Source organism: Corvus cornix, chromosome 1 (assembly GCF_000738735.6).
Source record: "Corvus cornix cornix isolate S_Up_H32 chromosome 1, ASM73873v5, whole genome shotgun sequence".
Lineage (NCBI taxonomy): Eukaryota > Metazoa > Chordata > Aves > Passeriformes > Corvidae > Corvus > Corvus cornix.
Genome location: NC_046332.1, coordinates 109,948,671 through 109,964,183, shown reverse-complemented (window position 1 = coordinate 109,964,183; position 15,513 = coordinate 109,948,671). Strand labels below are relative to the sequence as shown.

Below are 15,513 nucleotides of genomic sequence, written 5' to 3'. Positions count from 1 at the left end.
TCCCTTCAGCTCACCATTGAGACAAGGCTAGGATGCAACCTGCTAATTGCTAAGTCCTGAAGTCCTCAGTTAGGGAAATATGCCCAGATATACCCCTGTAAGGCACTGGACATGGTCCCACATGACAGCCTGAGCCCCACAGGGCAGAGCCTTGGCTTTGGAGGGTGGGCTATTTGGGGCATGACCCATTGGCCAGGTGGATGCAGCCAGGGACTTGGGGGCAGTGGCTCCAGGTGCAGCTGCAAGCCAGGGACCAGGGCTGTCCCTCAGGGCTCTTGCTCCGCTTGGGTTTTGGCCCATTCAGAGCTCTGCCTTAAAGGGCAGGAACATCTTTTCCTTGCTGGAAACTGGAATTCCAGACCATTGCACTGTGTGCCACGGATCACAGAGAGGATTTCCTGAGGCTCCCAGGGTGCTGTTTCTGCTGTGCCTCCCAAGGGAGCTGTGCAGGTGCAGGTGCCAAGGTCCCGAAGCCCTGTGGGCTCCCAGAGCAGACAGCAAATGTTTGTTTGCTGGACATTTTCAATCACATTCCCAGCTCAAAGCAGAGGGAAGAAGGAAAGGGAAACGAGTGTACAGCCACTCATGGGTCAGTTAGTTTCTACCACAGCATGAAAAACAGCCCACCAAGATAAGCTACTGAAATCCACTCTTGAATTTCAAGACACTTAGCTGAAATCACAAGATTGGCTCTAATTTTCATTGTATATATTCTGAAGGAATATGGTTTTATAACTGGGACTTTTTCAATTACTTTCATTTTTCAGAACAGGGATTTGCTTTTTTAACTTATTTGGGGGAAAAATACAAACTTGTCCTGTTTTAAAACCTATGCAATTGCTTACTGCTCCCTACTCTCCTTTGCCTCCTTGTTTCCAGAGCAGCTTTGGGGCTGCTACTTGTTTTTCTAATTGCAGCCTGCAGTTTCTTCTAGGGATTTACAGATTATTTTATCTCAATTTGCCAAGCAATAACTTCTGTTCATTGGTCTTGTTTCACCATCTGGCATGATTGAGAAGTGGACTGAGAAATATTCACCACTAATTTCTCCACTGGATGATAGTGAAGCACTTAAATTGGTTACCCAGAGAGGATTTGGAGTTACCATCCTTAAGTATTTTCAGGGCATGGCTAAGCAAAGATATAGCTGCTCTCATATGGTGTTTGACAGGCTACAAGCAGAAAGTTGGACTAGAGATCTGCTCCTGACCTCATGAAGATCCTGTTTTATTGCTATGACCTCCAAGAAATTGGTTCCCTTCCCTGTTGTCCATATCCTCTGAAAGAGAGGCAGAAATGGACAAATAAATTCCAGAGAAGGAGCAAGAGACAACATACCAAAGTTAAAATATAACAGGCAGAATTGCAAGGTCAAGCAGTTTTGGCTTCTTCCTTTCTGGGCAGGGATTGCACAACTTTGGACTATTAGCATGGACTCAGACTTTAGGTTATCCTGCAGTATGAATCACAGTGTGCTTAGCTGATAATGCTCACAGACAGTGGTGACAGCTTATGCCAACATTATGCTATAATGTTTAAAATCCACCAAAAATAACAATGCTATGTGTGGAACTTAACAAACTGGATTACTTCCTTGGATAACCAGCTTTACTACAGTTGTTTTCCAAACTTGCTTTTCTATCACCTCTGTTAACCAGAGAAATTTCCCAACTGGTTGCAGTAAAAAATCCAAAATTCATAAAAAATTAACACCCAACCTCTAGGACCACTCTAAAACAGTAGCAAATAAATCATAGAACTCAGAAAACATTTGGTTTTCATATGATGTAATGTAGAAATGATAAATAAAAATTACTTATTGCATATTTGGGTTCCTGTGAATGTGAAATTCCTGCACATTGTTTTTTAGAACTAATCACTTGTTATGTAACAAGTGTTAATTCTCTCATTATTGAAGCTGACCTAAAACCATAGGAAAACATGAAATTAAGTCTCAGCTCTAATATTTTAACCTGATTTTGGAGATGTGGCAAACATGAGAAGCAGCTTAGTGAAACGCTGTCATACAGGTACTTTCCTGAAACTGGGGGGGACAGGCACAGCTATGTGGGTGCAGAAAGAAGCCAAAGCCAGATCACAGAGGCAGGTCTGCCTGTTTAACTTTGAATCTCCCATCACACCATGCTTTTCCTGCACACCTCCAGAGTACAGAGACACAAAGAAAAGAGGTAGAGATTCACCTTGCAGCTTCAAGGAGAGAATTCCCCACCCATACTGGCCACGATATATATCTAAATGCAGAAACATTACCTGTACTTTATTCAGATAGTTATTTACTGGTTACAGTACCTGCAGCACACACCGACCTCAAGAATAAACATTCCTTCCTGTCTTTGCAGCTAAATCCCACAGAAAAAATTAATAGTATTCCACAAACATTAAAAGGGATAATCCTCCAGTCTCCTGAAGTCACAGAGCTTGCTGCCTTGTGAGGCAAAAGAACACTAAAAATGCAGGGAAAAAACCCCAAGAGCCTTTCTCTAAAACATTCACTCCTTCACAGGATTCTGCTGCTTTTGGCTCCAGGTTTCTGACCAAACACCACAGAACACCAGATAAAATTAAAGGATAAGCTTACCAAAATTGTTGCAGCAGCTTCTTGCTGGTCCCTGCTAGTTTTGCAATACTGACAAAATTCCTCACATTTAACAGCATTTTCTGTTTGCATTAAGACTTCTCTCATCCCACGAATAAAGTAACAAGAGAGGAAGGTGTATGAACCAGAGAGCGAGCTGTGCTGCTGTGCAAACGAGGGAAAACCAAGAACCAAGGTTCTTGCTCTGGCTGTCCCAGTCAGGGCTGGGCCAGGCTGGGGCTGACCCTGAACCTTTCCTTTGGTCAAACCCTACAGATACAAAGATTTCTCTAAGGGCCCATTGCACCACTTGCAGTTTGTGCTTTTCTGTATGGGCTCATCATGTCATATCATACCTGTGTCAATACCATTTTGCAGCTATTTTGTGTTAAATATTTGTACAGGAGCACGTGATGGTAGAATAAGGCAAAAGAAGACTTGCAGGATCAGCATGAGCAGGGTGGCTGCCCTACCAATGGGACTGTGGCCGTGGGGGCTCTAGCACAGCCCAGACAGGGACTGTTGGCTCTGGGCTGAGCCAAAATGAGGGTTCTGGGCCCATGGGTATGGAACTGGGCAGGGCATAAACACTTATTCATGCTCTTAGGGCCCTGATGAGAATGAAGTAGTCTACATTTTAAAATGCACATTTTCCTGGGGTTTTTTGGACCAAGTTTTCAATTATGCTATGGTAGTGTTAAACAGTGTGGGGCCCAGAAAGCGAAATATTGCAGCCTGCCTACCTCCTTAAGCTAAACTGCTTGCGTATAATCTGAAGTAGGTCAATTGCTAAATACTGAAGTGATTCCATTTAAGTTTCTACCCTCAAATATAATTGTCAGATAAGATTTTATGCCACCTGCACTGTAGGTGGTTTTGAAATATGACAATTACTTTCTCATTTCCTCCTCCCCATAAGGAGAGACGCACTAGTGTAAATCAAGGTGATGGCATATCTGTCAGAGAGTTGAAATTACAATGCAAAGAACTTATAATTAAAACATACAAAAGAAAAGTTTGACTTTCTGGGAAATACAGACAGCTGTGAAAACGTCATGCAGGGTGACAGCTCCTGGTGGGATTTGTTCAGGACCCTTCATGCTGAACCAACCCCGAGACACTTGGGAAACTCAGCAATCTCCAGGGGAATTGTCAAACAGAAGCAAAATCCAAGGGAAATTAATAGTAAGGGAATGGAAGAGAAGAAAGAAAATAGAAGAAAGAGAAGAAAGGGAAGAAAGAGAAAAAAAGGAAGAAAGAGAAGAAAGAGAAGAAAGAGAAGAAAGCCAGGCCATGGTTTCCCTCTTGGCCTCATGGTTGTCTTCTGGCAAATGACTCTCATGACCTTCGAGCCCAGCCCCTGGGGGCTGAGCTTGTGTCATTAGTGACACTCAGGAGAAAGCAAATGTGGTTGAGGTTCCAAGGCCTCCAGTCTCATCCTGCAACCTCACAGGGAGGGGACAGTTCCAATGCCCCTTTGTCAGGCCACACCTTGTACTGGGTCTGGCTGAGCTGGAGTTAATTTTCCATTAGCAGCCCTTACGGTGCTGGGCTCTGCATTGGTAGCTGGAAAGGTGTTGATAACACACCAAGGGTTTTGGCTACTGCTGAGCAGTGCTGGCACAGCATCAACGCTGTCTCTCCATCTTCCCACTCCCCCATCAGTAGGTTGGGGGTGGACAAGGTCCTGGGAGGGGACACAACTAGGACAGCTGACCCAAATTAACCAAATGATATTTTATATCATGTGATGTCAGCTCAGATATAAAAGCTAAGGAAAGGAGGATGAAGGGGGAGCATTCATTATTTTACAGTATTTGCCTTCTGGAGCAAAGATGAGGTGCTTAAGTCCTGCTTCCTGGTAATTGGCAGGACATCACTTGCTGACGGGAAGTAGAGAGAAAAAAAATCTTTGTTTTTTTGCTTTGCCTTTGTGCACACAACCTTTCAATTTTGCTTTAGTAATCTGCCTTCTCTCTACCTATGCTTCCTGTCTTATTTTCTCTCCTCTGTCCAGCTGAGAAGGGGTAGTGATGAAGCAGCTTGGTGGGCAACTGGTGTCCAGTGAAGGTCAATCCACCACACCCCTGTACAGGGGCTGCCTGATCCCAATTCCCACATGGACCAATTTCAGTAAGGTCCAGTGAGCAAGTGTCACCTACGAGGAAGGGAGCACCCAAGATTTACAGATACCTGCAGTTGAAAAGGAACCACCAACAGAGGATCCAAAAAATACTTTAGAAGTTTTATTAGTAAATTATACATGTGGCATGTAAACTGGTATAAGTTAACTCATCTTCTAGTAGCAAGAGAAATAAAAGAACAATAAAGAAAAAATGAAGTGGGAAGAGAGAGACAGAGAGAGAGAAAAGGAGGTCATCGGTCCTGGGACTAGTATCGATCTGGACAACAAGAGATCCGCGGTCCACAGGGGCACCACCTGGACACTGTGGGCGTCCCTTTTTATAGATAAGCTTTCCTCGGGAGCTCAGGGTGCAGCGCCGGGTCCGGGCTCAGGGCGCAGCCGGGTCCGGCCTCAGCCCCGCCGTCGGCCGCCCAGGGAGGTGGTGGAGTCACCGTCCCTGGAGGTGTATAAGGAAAGACTGGATGTGGCACCCGGTGCCACGGTGGCGCTGGAACGTGGGTTGGACGCGGTGATCCAGGGGTCCTTCCCAGCGCCGCCGATCCCGTGATCCCGTGATCCCGTTCCTACCCCCCGTACAAGGCCTTTCCCCCGCGCGCCCCCGCCCTCACGGCCCGGCCGGGCCCGGCGCCGCCCCCCGCCGGCCGCCAGGCGGCGCTGCCCGCGGCCCGGCCCGGCCCGGCCCGGCGCGGCCTCCTCCCGGCCGCCATGGCCGCGCCCGCCGCGGGGACCGAGCTGCCCGTGCCCGGTGAGTGCGGCCGCTCCTCCAGGGACCCGCGGGGCAACGCGTCTGCCTGTGCCGGCCCCTGCCCGCTTCACCGCCGCGGGGCTCCCCCGGCTGCGGGCCCCGGGCCGGGCCGCTGCCTTGCGGCGTCTGGGGAGAGACGCGTCCGCTGCCGTCAGAGCGGGGCAGGGGGCAGCGCCGGGCGCTCGGGGCGGGGGGGGCGCGGTTAATTCTGAGCATTAATAGTTAGTTTGTGTCGCGTTTTGACCCAAGGTAATGGTCTAACGTTTGCTCGTTGCTGCGACAACAAACGCCTCGTGTATGTCCTGGGGGATTTAATTTACCGAGTTGGTGGGATTCAGTTTCCAAGCTGATGGCAGCGTTGAATCACAGGATGGGTCCAGGCTGGAAGGTACCTCCATGGGTTATCTGGTCCCACCTCCCTGCTCAAGCAGGGTCATCCCAGAGCACATGGCACAGGATTGTGTCCAGCCGGTTCTGGGATACGTCTAGTGAGGAAAATGCCACACCAAGCACAGGAAAGAATTTCTTCCTCTTGTTCAGGTGGAACTTCCCGAGCATCAGTTTCTGTCCATTGTCCATTGCCTCCTGTCCTATTGCTCAGCACCACCGAGCAGAGCCTGGCTACATCTTCTCGGCACCCCCCCCCGTTTAGATATTTATACACATTAATAAGGTCCCTTATCAGCCATCTCTTCTCGATGCTAAACAGGCCCAAATCCCTCAGCCTTTCCTCATAACAGAGATGCCCCAGTCCCCCAATCATCCTTGCTGCCCTCCCCTGGACCCCACTTCATGAGCTCCATGTCTCACTTATACTGAGGAGCCCAGAACCAGGCACAGTAGTTGTGTCCAGTTGAGCAATGTTATGGCTTAGTCAAATGAATGAGATACAAAGCACATTGGGAAATGTAGCAGCTTTTTGTATACTCTGAATAAAGAACATACATGTGTTTTCATGTTAACCCTTCTGAAGGGAAAATAAAGGAACCAGAGACCTCTAGGGCACAAGTGCCAAACAGATCACTAAGCAAGTTCAGAAGTGCACGGCTGTCTGGCTGGAGATGAAAATTTAAATCAGAGTTTTCAGATGCTGTTTAGCTTGCCTGTAGTTGTAGGTGTGTCTAGGTAAAATAAGGAAAAGCTCAACTCTTTCTTTAGAAGGCTTGAGTTTGTCTGCACAAAGCTTGTTGAGCAAGTGAAAGTGAAAAGCACATCTAGTGAGGTAATAATTTATACATCTCTGCTCCATCTGATACATAAAATAATGTCTTTTGAAAGAGGGAAAGCTTTTGCATTAAATAATTATTTTAAATGAAGTAAAATATACAGTTTAAGAAAGAATTTTTGGGTTTTGGAGCTGGGGTGCATATTGTTGATGAGATGGTTTTCATTGAAAATAAATGCACTAGGATGTCTCAAAATAATTTTCAGAAGCAGTCCACTGTTATTGTGTGTATTTCTTAACACTTGTTATGTGTTAAAAAAATTTTGAAGGAAAAGATTTGGTTTATTCTTGGTTTTGTTTAAAAAAATTCTATGCTAGTAGCACAGGCTTTGACATTTTGAAATAGGAGGCCTAGTTGTGCTTGCCACATTGTCTGCAAGGATTTTGACAAATTATTTAACTTGTAAGTTCATTTATTTTTCTGTAGAATTAGTATTTTCTGTGTCAAGCCACATGCCTAAGCAAAAGATGAATGAATAGTTAACATTCTGTGTTTTGAAACAATGTTGCTAACACTTTTAAAAGTGTGAAGAATTGAGAAAACCAGGCAGGCAACAAATGCTGAAGAGCTGCTTGGACTTTATTTTGGGGTGGGTTTGTTTGGATTTTTCAGATCATGGTCTTATCACTGAATCACAGAATGGTTGGGGTTGGAAGGAACCTCTGGAACCATCTAATTCAAGCCGCTTGCTAAAGCAGGTTCACCCAGAGGAGGTTGCACAGGATCACCTCCAGGCGGGTTTTGAACATCTCCAGAGATGGAGACTCCACAGCTTCTCTGGGCAGCCTGTTCCAGTGCTCTGCCACTGGCACAGGAGAGAAGGTCTTCCTCTTGTTCAGGCAAAATGAGAGTTTTGCCAACCCACGTTTTGAAGGCTGAGAGAAGAAAGAAGAGAAAGATAAGAAAATAAAATGTGCCTTTGAATTGATAGAACATGGCTATTTCAAAATATGTGAGGCAAATTTTGCTTTTGCTAAAAGTTGACATCATCTTTTTTGTGTTTTAGAATCAGGTGCTGTTTTCACATTCGGGAAAAGCAAGTTTGCAGAAGATATTCCTAGCAAGTTCTGGTTCAAAAATGACAAGCCTGTACTTATATCATGTGGAGATGAACATACTGCTGTTATTACAGGTCAGTATTGGAAATGAAGGATATAGAATCAGAATTGTTTAGGTTGGAAGAGACCTTTAAGATCATCAGGTCCAACCATTAACCCAGCACTGCCAAGTCCACCACCAAACCATGTCCCCAGGGGCCACTTCTATACATCTTTTAAACACCTCCAGGGATGGTGATTCAGCCACTTCCCTGGGCATCCTGTTCCATGAAGAAATTTTTCCCAATCTCCAGTCTAAACCTTCCCTGGCACAGCTTGAGGCTGTTTCCTTTCATCCTCTTGCTTGTTAGCTGGGAGAAAAGGCAGCCCCCCACCTGGCTATGACCTCCTTTCAGGAAGTTGTAGAGTGATAAGATCTTCTCTGGGCCTCCTTTCCTCCCACAACTTCCCTCATAGGACTTCTGCTTCAGACCCTTCTGTAGTCACATTCCAGCACTTCAATGTCTTTCTTGTAGTGAAGCTGATCTATATGATAAAAGGTGATATATTTGGACACCTTTGAAAGTTAGAAATCTTATTTGCATACTGAGGTAAAACATTAATTGAGGTTGGGGAGAGGAGAGAGGACTGTTCTGTGGGAACTGTTGGATGCCTTTGGAGTTAGTGTGAGGTCACTCAAGGTTTTCACAAGATGCGCCCAAGAACTGCCTGGAGGAAGTTTGTAATAACTGAGTGTATCGCAAGATTTAAAGTAAGCGTAACTTTGTTCAGGCTGAATGTTTCTCTTGAATCTGACAATGTTTAGTATGTTAGATATATTGTATCATGGAAGTAACAGTATCTGCTGAACACCACAAGTTCACTAGAAATCTGCTGGAAACAATAAATACAATTGTATCTCTTAAATGAAGATTGGAACTACTGTTGACTGTCAGATGAAAAAAGCCCTTGCAAGAGCAACTCAATAAACTTCAGAATATCCTACAAAAATCAGAAATAAATGGAAAAAGTGTTCAAAGAAAACTCCAGTGTAATAGAGGGAGCATTATTAATGTTTTTTTTTTTTTTCTTTTCTTTGAAATGATGGAAACAATACTCATTAAAGAATTTATTCATTTTATTTTACATGGAAGGGACTACTCTTCTGTGGATGAGCATGTGCGATGATTGTATTGACAATCAACTGCTGACAGATAATTAGACTTTGTTGTTGAAAAAATTTATATGTGTATTTTCAGGACTTTTAAATTGGACTGTAGTTATTCCTCATCAATATCCAGTTGGTCGTTGCTTATTAAATAATTTCCTGAGGCTTCTTGCAATGTTCACAAGCAACATTGAAGGTGCTGGATTTTCAGAAAGAACTATTCCAGGCATGATAAAAAAGACTATTGATTTCATGGACTGCAGAACACCCTGAGGTGAAATTATACCATGAATTTTTCAAGCCTAACTTCACAGAAGATGAATTATACATTAATAGTTTGTTTTGAACAAAGCTTGACCCTTTTTCTTGGATTGAACCAGTAATATTAAATTACCTGTTGCATAAAATTAATTCGGATGTAACCTGGGGCACTCTGACATTTTCCTTTGGAATTTTCTTTCTACATATACTTTTATATGCCCATACCCAGTTGGAAATAACACAGGTATAGTTCTCTGTTTAAACCAGTCAATTTAAATTGCCTCCCAGCATGTGCCTGGGCCAGCACTGTTAACCCCAGTCAGCAACAATCCCCTAATTCACACGTCACTGCAATAGTAACCACTTAGATAAAGCTTTTGAAGAAGCCAGCTTGAGTAGGTTTTCATGCAGCACCATTTCTCTGCTATTTCCCCTTTCTCCATTATTTTAGTATGTGCAGCTTGTTTCAAAAATGTCTCTGTAGCTTGCCTTATCTGGTGTAGTGGGCAGGTACATCACCAGGGAAGCTTCTAGGTGATCAGATCTTTATTTCCTAAAAGCTTTAGCAGAGAAGGAACTGTAGAAGCATGAGAAAAAGATGTCTTTGGTAGCAAAAGGTTTTCTGGGTCGTTGTAAAGGCAAAAGTGAGGGTAAAGTATGGATCAACAACAAGCAAAGGTAGAAAAACTCCAAGAGTCATACAAAACAATGTGACAAAGGGAAAGAAAAAGCCTTTGTCCCTCATTTGTTCTTCACACCTGTGCATGCCCATGTGCACCTCACGTTGCTGCAGTTAGATGGAGATGGATGATACAGTGGAATTAAGCCCTTGGTGAATGATCCTGAACTGCAGTAACACCTGGAATAAATGCTCCAGAAGCACCTGCTGATAATGAGTTTACTGAGAAGGGTACAAACTTTGTGGGAAACCAGGAGCTTCTTCAGCTGAACCTGATCTGGAAGAGATAAAAGACAAACAGCACTGAGGAAGGAAAAGTATCTCAAGCAGGTGTGTGTGAATGCATGCTTCATTCTACTTTCAGTCTTTATTTACAGGTCAAAATTCTCCCCCCCTTTTTTTTCCCCACACTCTGAAAGAGGATGTGGGACCTATGTTTGTAGGGAACAGTGGGAATATGAGGTAGCTTAGAATAGAGGTAGATTAAAATATAGAAATATATCAATTTTGTACTTAACATGGCTCAACAATGATAAGTAAAACAATCACAGGAACTGATACAAATCATTCCTTAATGCTGGATTTGGGCAGGAGAGACAGCTACATCTAGCACTGAATCTTGACTGAATACTAATGAAGAAAACATACAAAACCTAGTATTTGGCATTCAAACAAAATATTCAGAACCTTTCAAATACTTCTTTTATCTAATCCAGCATCAGTATCCCTCTATGACTTTTATAAAGACAAGTGTAAAGTAAATATAAAGCACTCCGTCCTTTGCCTTTCTAGGTCAGGAGTTAAGAGTCCAAAATTTTATTTACATGCTGTGTCTGTATGTTGGAACAGAAGGGACCAGTGATAGTTGCTTGCTGACTTCGAGTTGGCTTGCTGAGCTAGTTGAAGAAATGTTTCCTACTCCAGGAAGGAAGTTTGGGATTGAAATTTGTGTTTCTTTATTCTTTTTCTGTCTACCATTGGCATAACCTTAATTAAAATGTCCAAGCAGGAATTTTTTTAAGCAGTGGTCTCCTTTAGGTCTTCAATGCAGTCATGAGCAGTATATATTCCAGTACCACTTGTAACACATTTAATTATGTTTCTTGCCTCATTTCTGTATTTTTTGGCCCAAGAATACTGACAGTCCATTCCCTGCATCTTCTATAACTGCAGATTTTGGAAAGCAATTAATTCATCCTCATGGGAGATGGTGTGAAGAAGTATGAATATGCCTACATTTAAGAATCGCCTCCCAATGCCTGTCTATTACATTTTCTTTCCTACAAAGCTCTTTAAGTAAACAGCTGTCTTATTGTTTATTTGCCTTGATTAGAGTATCCTAGGCAGCTTAACCACATTTAATCAAAGAGACTGATCCTGTTCACAAGGGGGAAAGTGCTGATGAATGAAGACACCTTTTCTGAACTCAGTGCTCTGGAGAAAATTGAAGCCCCCAGCATAAGAAGGCAGAAGGAAAGACAGAAGTATCAATTGTAAAAGCGGGAGTGAAAGGAGGTGCATATGGAACCACAAGAAGATAGTAGACTCATAATTTCAGGTTTTGTAAGGCACTGAACATTCAACAAAGAGACCTTGGAATCTCTAGGTGTTTTGCCTTCTATTCTTTCTGCTTACCAGCAGGTCATCAGAACATGGCATAGTATCTTTTGCATCAGCTGCAAGGGGAGGATGAGAAAGACTAATACACATTTGTGTTGATGTGTATGAGCAAGCAGCATACTGTGCTGGTTTTGTTTGTGTGATGCCAAATGTCCTAAGCATGACCATTCTTGGTGCTCAATAAAGTTTTTGAGAATATCATGACTTGCCTAACAAAACTGATGTCACTCCTATTTTCCTGGGATCTATTTGACTTGTATATGAGCTTTAAATCAACTGTTAACATAGTTTATTCATGAAATAACTCAAATAAAAATAATAATTAAAAACAATCATGGTGCCTGGCATATGAAACTCTGTACAATATACTGCCTTTTATGTTTTGTTCAGATACAGTTTCTCAGTAGGATCTTGTAGTAAGTGCTCAAAGTTTGGACATTGTCTCCCCATCTTATTTCTCTCCCACACTACTGTAATTTAGAAAGCAAGGGGGGGAATACATAAACCATACCTTTAAACTTAGGTGATTAGAGTACTTGGCTGCCTGTTATGACAAAGCACATGAGATTTCAGCTGGTATTTCCCAGCTGCCCAATGAATGCCTTTAAAAGCACTTCATGAACCAGAGGTTCACGTGACTGACGGGGTCCCCAGGAATCACAGTTGTGATAGCAACTATTCATGAGAAATGAGGTAGGAGACTCTGTCTTACTGAGGTGTCCCACAAAACCTGTGTTGCTAAACGTGGAAATGTCTTCTGGCTTCCCTGGTAGCCCTGAATTGCTGTTGTTGAAATATCTGCTGGTGTACCTGCCAGTGAACACATATCTGGGAGAAATAACTCCAGTTTTGCATCAGGATAAGGGTGGAGACTGCTGTTGGAAGTATGTTTTCATCACCAAAACGGTCTGAGTAGACCTTTTCATTATATCCTGTTGTTTCCCTTCTGCCCAGAGTCATAGCCTTACCCTGCTGGACCTGTCCTGTGCCAGCTATTCCACCTGGCAGATGGCCACATCTGGATGACAGCACCAAAGTGGAAGCAAAAAAACCAAGAGCAATTTGAGTTTAAGAAATTTTGAAATTTGATCCTTGCCTATTTGTCTGCTGTTGGATTCAGTGCATTTTTGTGATGGCTGGGATATCTCAGTATGCAGTTATGAAAATAGTGCCTTTTGCATGCAAAATTATATCAGATTTCTTGGCTACTTAGATTGAATTGTGCCTCTTTCTAAACTTGATTTGCTGTACAGACCAAGAAACGTTGCTTCATTACAAGCATTTATTTAGGTTCCTCTGTAGTGCCTGTTAATTCTCATTCTCTGTCTGAATTAACTGCTTCCCAGATTTTTTATTTTCTGTTATTCTCCTAGGAAACCTGAAATTATAAAAGACTGTCACTCAGTTGTAAAAGAATGTGAAAAAATTCCTCTCATCTATTAAGCTCCTTGACTTACAAAGCAATGCCTGAGAGTTTAAAGACTGATATAAAACCCAGCAGATTATAGGATGAAAAGCATAACCTTGTTTGAATTTTGCATGGATAAAAGAGAATGTGCTTAAATTGAATTAGGGCAGCTCGGCATCATACTCCCACAGAAGTACTGCTGTCTTAGGAAAGCAGTTAGAAAGTGTAAAGCAAGGATACAAGGAAGCCATACCAATATAGGATAGATATCATTTGCTGATAAAAAACCTTTCTGTTAAGCTGTGTTTCCTGTCAGGGACAGGTCTGCATGTGTTGAACATGATTTCATTATCAAAATTAGGATGGAGATATAAATGCTGTTAGTAGAACACTGTGAGCGTGGACTTGGCCTCAGTCTTTCTTCCCTTCCAGCTTTCCTGGAAAGACATAATATTGACACGTAGCCCCATGTGCCAAGAAATGTAAAATCTACCTATTTGATTGGGATTTTAGATACCAGTTATTGTTAAACATCGGTTCATTTTATTTGGTTTTTTTTTTGTTTGTTTTGTTTTAAACTATTTTGTTATATTCAAGAAAATAAATTGATATTTTTATTGGAATAGGAGTTTTTTTGTTATATTTAAAACATTGCAAGATCGTATTTCAAAGGCTCTGTAAATCACATTCAGAACCCTCACTGGGAACCTACAGCACTGAAGTTACAAACAGTCATATTATTTTGGCATTATTATATGGGATTACAATTGTGGACTGTGGTCGTGGTAATTGTAGATGATGAGGGTGACAAATTCTATGACCAAGTTTCTGTTTAGGGTGACAGCATTATGATGGAGTCTAATGCACAAAGCTCTGCAGACCTTCATCAAAAGTAAACAAAGTCCTTTTAACAGTTGTAAAAGGGTGGGGTTTGGGAGGGGCCGAGGTTTTTTTGTTTGTTGGTTTGGGGTTTTTTTGTGGTTTTTTTTTTTTGCCAAATCAGTTTCTATTGTTTTGCAAGGATTTCTGTTGGAACAAGGGTCTTATTTTCCAGTGGGAACCTTACAGCTTTGCAACATGCCATAGTTTTAAAAAAATGACATCAAATGAGTTCATTTTGAGGTATTGTCAGTAGTCAGTTTTGGATATCTAATTTTCATCCCAGATGACAAAGTTTTCAACTGTTCATATACCATCCTCAGAGAAAGTACTATTTTTTCAGAATTACAACAAGTCATTGTTTGTAATGGTCAAACATGCAAGGCCAATGACACATCATATGAATTTCTGAAAGGTGATTCTAGCATTGCTCCTGTTGAAGGTTTGTAACCTAATGTTTGCATTTAGGATTACAAAATCTCTGACTGCGTGGTGGATTTATGCATTCCATATTTATATGCAGAGTAACAAATTAATACATTTATGAAAATTTATCAGAAACTACATTTGATAGAAATGAGTATTTGTAAATCATTTTAAGAGAAGACACTTAGCAGTAAACAATCTCCAAACAATCAAATAAGCCAAATGTTACAAATTTTTACTTGTATTTATCAAATAGCTGCATTATTCATTCATGTTTTTGAGGTAGAAGATGTGGGTGTTCAGTTAGATATGCTGTTATTTTATAAGGGGCCTATAAATACTGTGGTTTCTGAACTGCAGGGTCTGCCCAAGAGTACAACATCTTGTTTTCTGAAGAGCACTTCATCTGTGCTGAAGTTAAAGATGAGGATGTTTCTTCCTCTGGCTGGGGATTTCTTACTTAAACAATGCAATTACTATTTTTGAACTGAAAAATCACAGGGATATTAATTATTGTTTACACTTACATATTGAATTGCCTAAACTTGAGCCTTACATTGTGAGTGAATGACCATCTTGTCTTGAATGAGGTATTCAAACACTTGTATGGATTCTGTCTGTGGTTTTTTTTCAGGGAAAGGTAAACTATACATGTTCGGCAGTAACGACTGGGGCCAGTTAGGACTAGGATCAAAGAACACTGTCAGCAAACCAACATGTGTTAAAGGTTTGTGTGATTTTTCTCTTTTTCTTCTTTGTTTGGTTTTTTTTTTTTGTCTTTTTGAACGGAGACCCTTATGAAAAGCTACTTCATAGGAAGAGATTCCAAAATAACTGATTCTTTATTCATCACATGTACACATTACTGCACAAGATCATGAAGGTAGCTCAAAGGAATCCCTGACTGATTTTCCATTACTTCAGATTCTGAGTCCTTTTGCATCTGAAGATTATGTCAGATACATAGAATCCTGTCATTTTTGAGGGCTCTGATTTTATGTAGTATTTGCCTTTTGTGACAAACCACATCTTCTTTTTTTACTGCAGACAATAATCAGATGGTTGATCTCTGCATCGTCCATCTGTTAGAAACCAGTGTTCCAACAGCATGGTGTAATCTCTGTGTCACTATTGTCTTAGCAGCTTTGTAAATGAAAAAAATCTATCAGAAACTTTTCACAAGTACTATTACATTTTTAACAAGTGTAAAAAATGCCCAAGGGGGCATAAATGTTAATACGTTTTTGTAAGACAGTAAAATAAATTCCTAGGCATTGAAAAATATGTTTTTATTGCACTGTGATCTTCTTGATCTTTCCTAG

At 41.8% G+C, this 15,513-nt stretch overlaps 1 protein-coding gene across 1 annotated transcript in view; it reads left to right on the top strand.

Moving 5' to 3' along the window:
* The first annotated feature begins 7,352 nt into the window (after positions 1-7,352).
* RPGR (retinitis pigmentosa GTPase regulator) overlaps positions 7,353-15,513 on the top strand; it is a 50,470-nt gene continuing 42,309 nt past the window's right edge. The window contains 3 exon segments of the mRNA XM_039552154.1: positions 7,353-7,701; positions 7,704-7,845; positions 14,826-14,918. Of these exon segments, the coding sequence (XP_039408088.1) occupies positions 7,648-7,701; positions 7,704-7,845; positions 14,826-14,918 (289 nt within the window). The 5' untranslated portion in view covers positions 7,353-7,647.